Source organism: Chrysochloris asiatica, unplaced genomic scaffold (assembly GCF_000296735.1).
Source record: "Chrysochloris asiatica unplaced genomic scaffold, ChrAsi1.0 scaffold00131, whole genome shotgun sequence".
Classification (NCBI taxonomy): domain Eukaryota; kingdom Metazoa; phylum Chordata; class Mammalia; order Afrosoricida; family Chrysochloridae; genus Chrysochloris; species Chrysochloris asiatica.
The window spans coordinates 7,682,600-7,694,183 of record NW_006408649.1 but is presented as its reverse complement, the minus strand read 5'-3'; the positions used below and the strand labels follow the sequence as shown (position 1 = coordinate 7,694,183).

The following is an 11,584-nucleotide window of genomic DNA, read 5'->3' as shown; positions in this document are numbered from 1 at the left end:
AAAAAAAAAAAAAAAAAGTTGACTACTATAACCATCTTTTCCTAGGTAGTATCAACCTCATAGTATACAAAAAGCAGGAAAGTAGCAATGATAATAATATTCTAATACAAGTCTCAGTTTTTGCATTAGTAGTGGTAGTAATGGTGGTGCTGACGGTAGTGGAGGTAGTAGTAGCAATAATACCTGTAAAAATAATAATTCCTACCATTTCTAAACGGAGCTCTGGTAGCGTAGTGGTTATGAGTTGGGCTGCTAACTTCAATGTCGATAGTTCAAAATTACCATTCATTGCGTGGGATAAGGATGAGACTTTTTGCTCTCATAAAGATTTATAACCTCGGAAACCTTATGCAGGGTCGCTATGATTCGGAGCCAACTCCACAGCACACCACCACTCCCACCAGTATTTCTAGATGCTTTCTGTCGTTATCCCTTACAAGATCCCTAATAAACTATTACTGCCCTCTTTTGAAGGTGTGATAGGAGGCTCAGAGAAGTGTAACACTTTGCCTAATGTTGTGGAACTGGTATTCAAACTGATGTCTGTCAGACTCCAAAGCTTATGCACTTTTCACTCTACTGACTACATCTCATAAAGTAACTGCAATGCAATATGACTCTTACACAAATATGACTAATAAACTGGAACAAATATTAGTAACAGCATATTACTACACATCTTCAAAGTATTTTCAACATGCTATTTTTCTGAGTAAATTAAGTATGTTGTTGTTGTTGTTAAGTGCCATCGAGTTAATTCCAACCCATAGCGACCTTGTGTAGGGTTTCCAAGGAGCGACTGGTGAGCTTGAACCACCGACCTTGCAATTCAAATGACTTTGCAGTATGACGCATTAGCCCACAGCACCTAGTACTAGAATATACTCTACAAAATGATGAATAATTTATATGATGTTTGGTTCAAAGACAACCATTTCTAAGTTTCAGAAACTAAAGAAATAACAGCAGACGGACAGGAAATACAAGGCACAATTCTGAGGAACGATCTTAAGAGAAGGGAATAAAGATCACAGACATTAATTCTACTCCAACATCAATACCTGGAGAATCAAATACAATTTTCTTGAAGGACAACAGTGGTACTCAATATATTTCTGATACAGAAAGAAAAAGAAATGTGGTCAAGAAAATACAATGGTTAATGAAAACCTCCATATAAACCAAAATTAAGATCATTTACGTATGATAATTAAAATTATTATATATATTAGTAAAATTGTATCTCAACAAACTAACTTACTTCCGAAGTTCAGCATTCTGTTTTTCCAAACTCATTTTCATTTCCATGAGATGATTATTCTCTTGTTTTAACTGCTTTTCTGACATTTTTAACGTGTTAACTTGCTGTGTTTGCATCTTCAAATCATTTTGTGTAAGGCAGCGCTTCTGAGTTTCCTGCTCTATTTTTAATGTCAAATTTCTGACCTAAAAAAATTTTTATAATTGGTATATAAACAAATCATTTGATTTCTTATCAATGAAGCTAGAAGCAAGCAAGGTAAAGTAAAAGATTTTTGCCCTTACATGGTTAATAAATACATGTTCCAGTTTTGGTTTCCCTCCAAAAAACATGAATATATATTTAAAATAAAATATGGCCTTTCAAGTAAAAGTAAGTTTAAAATTAAAAGTGATTAAAGCATTTAGTATAATTAATAAAGCTAATGGGTTATATAAAATATTATTTTATAAGAAAAAATTGTTATTTATGAAGCTATCATTGGACCTAGACAAATAAATGTAGCTTATTAATTCATTAGACACTTTACTATTATTTATTAGTAAACTTGTTACTTACATCCTCATTTAGCACATCTTTCTGTCTAAGAAGCTCATTTATTTTTTGCTGTGACTGTTTGAGATCACAATCAAATATAGAACATCTTTTCTCAGCTTCCAGCAACAGGTTTTCCACTTTCTGTTTAAAAGTCCTTTCCTCTAGAAGTTTCTTCTCCATTTCTATTGAAACAAAAATGAATATAACCAAGAATGTAGAAACAAAGTTAAGCTTATCAGACATGTAAAACAATGCTAATAAAAATTATACCAAATGATGCTGCCTTAAAATATTTACATTTGAAATGTCAAGAATATCATATTTTTTAAAACTAGAAGTTTCATTTGCAAAGTATAAAAATCTTATCACATGCTGCAACATTGCATCCACTCTTATGGAAGCAAGGTAATTCTGCCTTTTTTTTTTAATGTTTGCATATTTTAAGTAAAGATTTATTTTCCTGCTCTGTGTCTCTCACTCTCAATGTTAAAATTATTCATAAAACATTCCAGGTAGAACCTATTACCATCATAGTTCTTTCTGTATTAAAATTTATTATGCAGATGTTTGAAATTATATTTAAAGGGTAAGATACTGGAACCAATTGCCTATATTTAAATTCTGGCTTTGACACTTACTAGTTATTTGACCTTGAGTACGTTTACCAGCCTTTCTGGGCATCTGTGTTTCCTGCTATATTTGTAATAAAGACATTATAAAGATTTTGAGTTAATATAGATGAAACACTTAAATGCTGCCTGGTGCATGGGAAACACTTGCAAAGTGTTCATTATTAGAAATGCTTAATGACCAAAAAGAAACAAAAAAAAAGTTGTTATTTTAGAAGTAAAAAGGCAAACCAACATTTTTTTTTTTTTTTAAAAAAAGGGGGGAAACTTGCAAAGTATTATTATTCTAATTAGTAGGATAATTTTGTTGTTGTTGTTCAGTGTTGTCAAGCAGGTTCTGACTCAGAGACCCTATTATATAGGGTTATCAAGGCTTTAAATCTTTTCTGGAACAGAAAGCCTCATCTTCCTGCTGCAGAGTGGCTGGTAGTCTCAAACTACAGATCTGTGCTTTGCAGTACAAGGCTCATTGTATGGAGCCACCACACTCTCAGTAGGATCACAGGTCATTTTTATTTATTTATATGGTATTTTCTAAATAATTTGTAATAAAATTTTGTTTTGTTTTATTAATCAGAAAAGGCTTTTACAAACCTTTTTAAAACCTGAAATGAAGAGCAAGAAAAGTTTAGAAATAATCAAGTGATTTTATTATTGTCTATGCTATCAGTTACTCAGAATATATTTTTTACATTCTCACTAATAATTCTATTCCAATCCTACTAGGGTTCCTTTGCGCCTTCATACCTAATGTTCAAAATCTAATTATCATTTATGTAAAAATTGTTAGGAAAAAATTAAACTTATAGTTTTTGAATTTTAATGCATAGCCTTCACAAAATATTAATAAAAAGGCATTATTAATAATTAATCTCTAGCTAACAGTTCTAAACACTTTACATACCACAATTAATTTTTACTACGAACTCATAATTCTCCCAACAACTTTGTATTGTATTTAGCATCACCCCTTTACAGAAAACAAGGCTCAGAAAGGTCACACAGCTAGTAACTTGCAAACCATAGTCTTAATCCAAGAACAAAGGCTTTAGACCAGAATTTAAATACCATCTATAATAATTTGTTTTGTATACTTGTGTAAAATATGGAAACCATTATTTAGCACATTACTGATGGAAGCATAGTTTGAAAACAGTGGTAGTTGTTACACTAAATTGGCTTTTTTCATCAATTTAGGGAATAACTTATCAACAAATACACTCATTTAAAATATGCACAGAGAATAAAAAGAGGCACCAAGGAATTTATGGAGATAATGAAAATGTTCAAATCTTCTTTTGGGTAGGATGCTACAAATGCCAAACTGCTTTGCATTTATCACTCATAAATTCTACCTCAACAACACAAATAAAATCCAATTCTATCTCCTAGGCTGAAGAAAAAGTAACATGGTCGACCATCTTCCTCTCTTATAATTGGACTAGTCTAAATAAAACATGCCTGTGTAATCCTTTATCATCCCCAATTAGTATCTAAAACTAAACTGATGTTAACAAGAAAACAACAATTGTAATTACATGCAGTAATTAAAAGGCAATATTTTTTACTGATAGTCATGTTTTGCTTCAACACAAAATTTCTCTTTAAGAGCTTTTTAATAATCTTTCACAAGTACACTTTAAAGCACTGATTTCCTCTGAAATGTCGAATCCATCATAATACTAAATAACAGTTTGGAATAAGAAAGTATTCTAAAACATTTACCAGATACAGGCTGCTTTATTAGTATTACATGGCTTTGACTAAATCTGGCCAGACTCTTTATATCATGCCAGAATTCAAAATATTCAGTGAATTGATATTCTAGTTAGGCCAGCTATTATTTTTAAATATTTATTTTCCATAAACATGTAAGGCATGAGAATTCTGTAATAAAAGACAAGATGTAAAATAATATCAAATATTATAAAAGGATCATATTTCAAAATCTGAGTGGAGTATGTCTAGAATGCTATATATACAACTGTCACTAAAATAATAACTTTCCCTAATCTAAAAATTTGGCTGACTAATTTTGTGTTTGGACTTATCTTAGAAATGATGTTACTATAAAGAAAAACTAACATATATGCAAAACTTCCTTAATTTTTGATGTTGTTATTGGATAATACAAAAAAGTTTTCAAAACCAGAGCTGAAGATAGAATCATCAGTAAAATGTTGCTGACATATCCTACTTAAAAAATGCATACCTTTCATGGCTTCTGATTTAGCTTCTTCAATGGACTCATAGATCTTGTTTTTATCTGCTAGCCGTGCCTTTGTTGTCTTATGTTCAGCTTCTTCTTGTTCTAAGGTCTGCTGTATAACCTTCAGTTGGTATGTCATATCTATTTCCATGTTGCTCTTTTCCTATTTAAGAATTAACATGGCAGCTATCAACAAAGAGTGGCTCATAATTGCAAAAACTTTTAAAGTCATTTTTTTAAAAAGGCTTAGTAAGATTAGTCAGTATTTCTCTTTTCATTCAAACTTTTTACAACAGGCATCTACTATGTGCTTGCTCTCATTCTGCTTTACGTACAAAATGGATTCATTATTGTCATCTCTCACTGAGCTATGCGTTCTTTAGTAGTTAATGGTACCACTATATGTCTTTTCATCAAATTCTAGGACTTATCCTCGACAATGACTCACAGGCTTATCTAATTAATCGCTAACTGCTACGGAATATTCCTCTCAACTATTTCTCATACTCATTCCTATTTTCCATCGCTTTAACCACTGCATTAGCTAAGTCTTCATGACTACTTATCTGGATTACTGCAAAAGCCATATGACTAATCTTCCTGTCTCTAAACTTATCTTTCTCAAATCTAGACTCTCTATTGTACAGAGTAATCCATTTTAAATGCACCTCTAATAAGGATTCCTGGTGTGGCTCTGTAGGATCAGCACTGGACTGTGAACTACAAGGTCGGCAGTTCAAACCTACCAGGTGCTCCTCAGAAACCCTATAAAGGGTTGCTATGAGTCAGAACTGACTCAATGACACTCAACAACAATAACAACAACTAATAAGATCATCATCAAATTTAAAGGCCTTCAGTGGTTAGAGAATCTAGTCGAAGTTTCTTAGGAGAATATGCATAATCCTGCATCATCTAACCTCTGTCTAGCTCTATATTCTCCTTTTTATCATGTAACTACTTACGTTTACATGAGGACCATGCTGAGGTCCTTGGGCCAGATTTAGCTTGAAATCTATTTTTATAAATAAAGCTTTATCAAAACATAGCCAAGCCATTTCTTTATGTATTGAACAGCTGCAATAGAGACCAAATGACCTAAAAGCCTAAAATGCTTACACCATTACCTTAAAAAACTATAAAGTTTGATGACTCCTACTCTTTGGTTCCACATAATAAGCACTCGACCACAAGGTCAGAGATTCAAACTCATCAGCTGCTTCTTGGAAACCTTATACAGGGTAGTTATGGCTAAGAACCAACTCAATGGCACTTAACTTTATACTCCAGATATATTGAAGAATTTGTACTTAAATACAGAGACTGTCTATTTTCCATGCCTTTGTTTATGCTATCCTCCCCATCCAATGCAGAATAAGTCTTTCTTTGTTTTGCCAACCATTCCTGCTCAGTCAGATTAGGGGCTAATGCTGAGCACCATATATATACATTTGTCCACACCTCTATCACTTTATTCACCACAATGCATTAGAATTATCTATGTGCTTATTCCTTCAAAGGTTACCCATTAGCAGCAAGACTGTATAAGTTAATAATCATATCCTGATATTTCTACTTCAGATTATGCAGTAAATATTTAAACAATTGAGTAATAGTATGAAAATAAAATAATAAATGCACAGGCTTTCTAAGTCCTCCCTGGTTTACAGTAAGTACTTTCAAAGGAAAACCCATAAATGCTAAAAGTCATCATAAATTTATATTGCATCACTTTTAAGTCATGATGAGAGTCAAAATTTGACTTTTATTTGGACCTGAAAAGGATTTTCATAAAACACACTCCCAAAGTCCTTTTCTGAACATCTAAGAATAGTAAGAATCGTTTATCTAGTGCCAAAAATATAAATCCCTAGTCTACATAACCAAGTCTAAATATGAAAGAAACCAACGAGTTATATGGAAATATTCCACTTACTGCTTTCCCTTACTTTAGAATATTTTTTCCAAGTAAAAAGTGTTATTTTTAACAAAAATAACTAATGTTTAACATGCTTTACCTTTTCCAAATCAGTAAATTTTTCCTGTAGTTGTCTCTTCTCCATCTCTACTTTTGCTAGTAAAATTTTGCCATTCTTTAAATCTTCTTCTAGGCCGGATACCCTACCTAAAAATTAACAGCATTAAAACAAACAAACAATAAACCCACGGGTATATTCATTTAATTAAGAATAAAACATTTGGAAGTAACCTTTTTTAAAAAAAACTTCTTATTGTCACTTGGGTGAAAGTTTAAAGAGCAAATTGGTTCTCCAACCACTAAATCACACAGATTTTGCTTCATGACATTGATTGCAATTCCCACAATGTAATATAGCACTCTTCCCACTTCTTCCCTAAGTTTCCCATTTATATTAATCTTTCTTTCCTACCCATTCCTGCTTTCTGACCTTTGTGATACTGTAAAAGACTTACAAGGAATTACTGGTGGGTTTGAACCACCACCTTGCGGTTCAAATCAACTTTGCAGTCTAGTGCTTATCCTACAGCGCCACGTTGTTGTTGTTATTAAGTGCCACTGGGTAGGTTACGACCCACAGGAACCCTATATAAGGTTTCCAAGGAGCAGTTGGTGAGCTTGAGCCGCTGACCTTGCAGTTCACATTAACGTCATAGTCCAAGGTATTCACCCACAGCACCACACCAGGACTCTATGTATTCCTGGGCAAATGCTACCCTTTTAATATTGAATCCTTAATTCTTCTAAGGAGTGTGTACCACCCTGCTGTTATTGCTCACCCTATAGGCCTACTGTTTGCCTGAAAGTTAAGTCACAGAGGTGAGCTCAGTTTCAGGCCTGAAGGTGTCTGAGGGCCATACATAGTCTTGGGGGTTCCAACAGTCTTGGTCAGACCAGTAAGCCTTGTCTTTTCTATGAGTTTGTGTTTTGTTCCACATTTTTCTCCCACTCTATTTAGAGTCTACTGTTGTTATCCCTTTCCAGAGTTGTCACCAGCAGTAGCTGCTGGGGTACACGTGGACTATTAGTCCTTTCGGCTAATTGTTTCCTTGAATCTTTGATTTTCTTCGCTCTTCTTTGCTCTGAACCCAGAGAGAACTACAGTTACACTTTACATGACTACTCAAAAGTTTTGAAGGCCCAAGGCACTACTCACCAGAATAGGGTGTACAACACTGTCTTTGTGGACTATGTTATATCTACTGACTTTGGTGTCCACCAAGGCTGTGGTTCTTTCTGAGCCTCAGGGCCAGCAACCCATTCTATACTTTGTAGCTATTATTTATAAACAGGAGTTCTACAATTGTTGTTTAATTTAACTAGGACTCACAATTTATTACAGAGGTATTTTATACTTCAAATATTTTGTACTATTCGAAAGTAAGTCTTCCATTCATAAAATGTTACACTATTATAAATATTCTAACTTTACATAATAGTAGTACATTTGAATAAGTGCTAGTTCACTAACCATTACCTAAAGTTATTCTAAAATACAAGTCTTCAAGATTAATTCAAGTACAATATCTAATTTAATACCTTGTAAGTCGTTAATCATCTCTGATCCATGGGATCGGTCCCTCCTTTCAGATTCTAGGGCTGACTGTAGATTGATAAATTCCTTTTCAAGTTTTAATTTGGCTGTCTCTAGCAGGCAGTATTTATCCTGTAGTTCTCTATTGTTAGATTCCAATAGTTGAATCTGTTTAGAATTTTCTGCCTGGGTTTTTCTTAACCGAGCTGCAGTATCAGATTCTGTTCTCAACAAAGCATTGATTTCATCCAGCTGTTATTCCATTAAAAATAAAACAAACAACAAGTAAAAAATACTTCAATTTATTACCACATTACAAACAATTTAAAATACACCAAAAATTTAAGCTTTATTCCTAATAATTTCTCTCTAAAATTACAAAGGCCTTTCATAACATTGCCAACTAAAACTAGCAGCAGCAAAGTATAACTAAAATTCAATAATCATTTTATGAATTGAGATCAACCTACTTGTCTCTGGAGCTGATTCACTTTCTCAGTGGATATCTGAGAGTTTTGATTTCTCTTTTTCAAATCTTCAAGTTGATCTTTTAAGCTGTTGACTATGAAAAAAAAAGCATTTCATTGGCAAGGTCCAACAAACCCACATATATACAGTTAATCTTTTTTCTGGAAAAGCATTTAATATTATACACCACAAACCATCATTTTCCAGATTTCGTTTCTTCTCTGCTTCATAGTCAGCTTTCCGCTGATATTCGGCATTTTTGTGCTGAAGAAGGGCCTTTTCTCTTTCTAACTGTCTTACTGATGATTCCACATTTTTCCTTAAAGAAACCTAAAATAATACTTAAGGTTATGATCAAAAGGAAGTACTTATAAAAATAAAATAATAAACATTTGAGTTATTTCAAACATGCAAAAGACCTTAAAAAAAAAAAAGTAAAACTATATTATTGCTACAATAATTTTCTCCATGTTTTTAAAATCAAATAACATACTACTCAAATAATCAAGACCATAATCTTTTGTTACCTAATTAAAGTAAAATTTCCTATAATTTTCCATCATCACTGAACAATCATTATTTAATACTAATTAAAGGTATAAAATTTTCTGAACAGCATTTAAAAAAAAAAAAAAAGGATGACTCTGTTTTTAAACATTATGAGAAAGACAATAAACATCTATATATAGTTTTTTAACTTGTGTTTATAAAAACATAATAGAATGAAGAGTCCTATAACATGATTAGCTCACAATTTTAGTGCTGTTCACCACTGCTACAAGATGGATTTTACTGTCTATCAAGATATGCGTTACCAGGGACTAACAAAACCCTATAGGTAAATAAGACATCAACAAATTGTATCAAGAAAATTGTTCATGAAAGTGTAGGGAAGTATGACGCAGCTTTACCTCTTCTTCTAGCTCCTTTGTTATTTTCTCTAGGCGAGTATTAGCAGATCTAAAGAATTTCACAAAAGAAACAGTAAACAAAAGAATATTCCTAATTAATAAAACTATAAATTCTTGTATAATGGTATGATTACTTTGTAGTGTTTTTTTTTGTTACCACACTTAAATTTATAAAAATTTTAAATACATTATCTTTAAAACATACTGGCAGACAACATTTTTTTAAAGACAAAGTTAAGAAGGGCTGGGAAGGAGGGTGGAATGGAACCAGGAACCAGAGGGAGGAAGTGGGATAACTGTTGTTGCATGGAGGGGATTGTAGTCACTGAGATGAATACAAAGTGTAGGATTTCTTGAAAGTAAAACTGATATTTTTGTTATTGTTGTTAAGTGCTATCGAGTTGGTTCACCCCATAGTGATCCTGTATAGGGTTTCCAAGGAGCAGCTGGTGAGCTTGAACCGCCAACCTTGTGTTTCAAACAGACTTTGCAGTCCTGCATATTAACCCGCAGTGCCACACCGGAACTCAAAAATTGATGATCTTTATAATCTTCACTTAATTCACAATAAAAACTTAAAAAAGAAAGTTACATAAAGAAAACTTACTTGCACTTCTGCTCTAGTTCCTCTTTAGCCTGTATCTCGTTGCTAAGGTGTTCTTCTAATGTGTACAGTTTTTTCTGAATCTGTCCAAAAACAGTAAACTGTAATTATAAACTTTGACTATTGAAAGAGAAACTTAAAATAATAAGCTTCTTTTTAACTTTTCATAATTTTCCTCTACAATGACTCACACGTTGATTTTTTTTTTTTCTCTACAATCATTTTCCTTTTTTGTTGTTATTAAGTGCTGTAGAGTCAGTTCTGACTCAGAGTGAGGCTGTATAGGGTTTCTGAGTAACGGCTGGTGGGCCTGAACCACCAACCTTAACAATTCAAACTGATGTTTTGGTCCAGTGTTAATCCTACAGCGCCAAGCCAGAGTTCCATTTATCGATATAGAGGCAAGAAAATAACACTCAATTTCTTATTTCGTTCCTATCACATCACAGCTCAAGGAAGCTTCAAAAAGTTTGTTGAAAAATAGAAATAAAGGTAACTTAATTGTCCCTTGATCATTTAAAAACACCATCAAATGTATGAATACCCTTATTTTTGTATGACAATCAGCTTCAAATTCTTTATAAATAAAGGTTACAGATTCTAGTATCTTTAACTGCTCTGGTAGATATGAAAATATGGTCGCTATTTGGGCTTATAGTATAAAAATTAAAAAGTCAACATATTAAAGCAAATATTTGGAATATTTGACTAAGCATACTCAAAATTATTTTACTCTTCTTAAAAATAAGAATCTAAGGCTGCTAACATCAACATTAGCAGTTGGAACAAAAAAGATGGAAGATTGGGTGGACATGTAGTAAAGGAGCTCCGCCAGCAACAACACAAAATACCCGACCCAAGCAGGCTCAGAGGCTGGTACCAGAACTCTGAACCATGTGGTTCATATGATAAAGGAATATTTCGAAGATTGGAAGGCACATAGCTGGGGGAATTTGTGGCAGAAACAAGAAATCTATTGCTTTCCAGTCCGGAAAGCTCGGCTGCTCCTGGAACCGCCATCTTGGGTGAGACCATGTGGGGGAAGGAGCAGAGCGGCCACAGACGACTGGCAGAACCGCTGACATAAAGGCAAGGACATCCTTTTTTTTTGTATCTGTTCATTGGTCCCTTGCTATCTGCGCACCTCCATTCTGGTGACTATAGAGGTGCCTGAGCTAGTGGGTACCCCAGCCCCACCCTCAGAGGGTTCTACTATGCATGCGCACAGATCTCCTCGAAATTTAAAAAGAAAGTTTCCAATTAAAAGCAAATGGCCACAGCCGGCCCTAATTGTTTACAACTAGAAAAAAGGCCTAAATGGGGATTGTGGAGCGGGACAAGCAGACAAAAGAGGAAATAGGCCGAAAACTAAATCCTAAGTTAAATCAAAACGACCAACAGTGGTATCTTGAAGCTTCTCAGGAAGAAGAGTGAAAAGGGAAGCCCATTTCCT

General features: G+C 33.5%; 1 protein-coding gene across 1 annotated transcript in view; it reads right to left on the bottom strand.

The window, feature by feature from the left end:
• Positions 1–11,584, bottom strand: part of ROCK2 (Rho-associated, coiled-coil containing protein kinase 2) — a 213,877-nt gene that overhangs the window by 43,975 nt on the left and 158,318 nt on the right. Inside the window, exons 10-18 of the mRNA XM_006869473.1 lie at positions 10,135–10,214; positions 9,528–9,576; positions 8,811–8,946; positions 8,619–8,710; positions 8,154–8,400; positions 6,655–6,761; positions 4,640–4,799; positions 1,820–1,980; positions 1,262–1,446 (exon numbers count right to left, since the gene is read on the bottom strand). Of these exons, the coding sequence (XP_006869535.1) occupies positions 1,262–1,446; positions 1,820–1,980; positions 4,640–4,799; positions 6,655–6,761; positions 8,154–8,400; positions 8,619–8,710; positions 8,811–8,946; positions 9,528–9,576; positions 10,135–10,214 (1,217 nt within the window). The remainder of the gene's footprint in view (positions 1–1,261; positions 1,447–1,819; positions 1,981–4,639; positions 4,800–6,654; positions 6,762–8,153; positions 8,401–8,618; positions 8,711–8,810; positions 8,947–9,527; positions 9,577–10,134; positions 10,215–11,584) is intronic.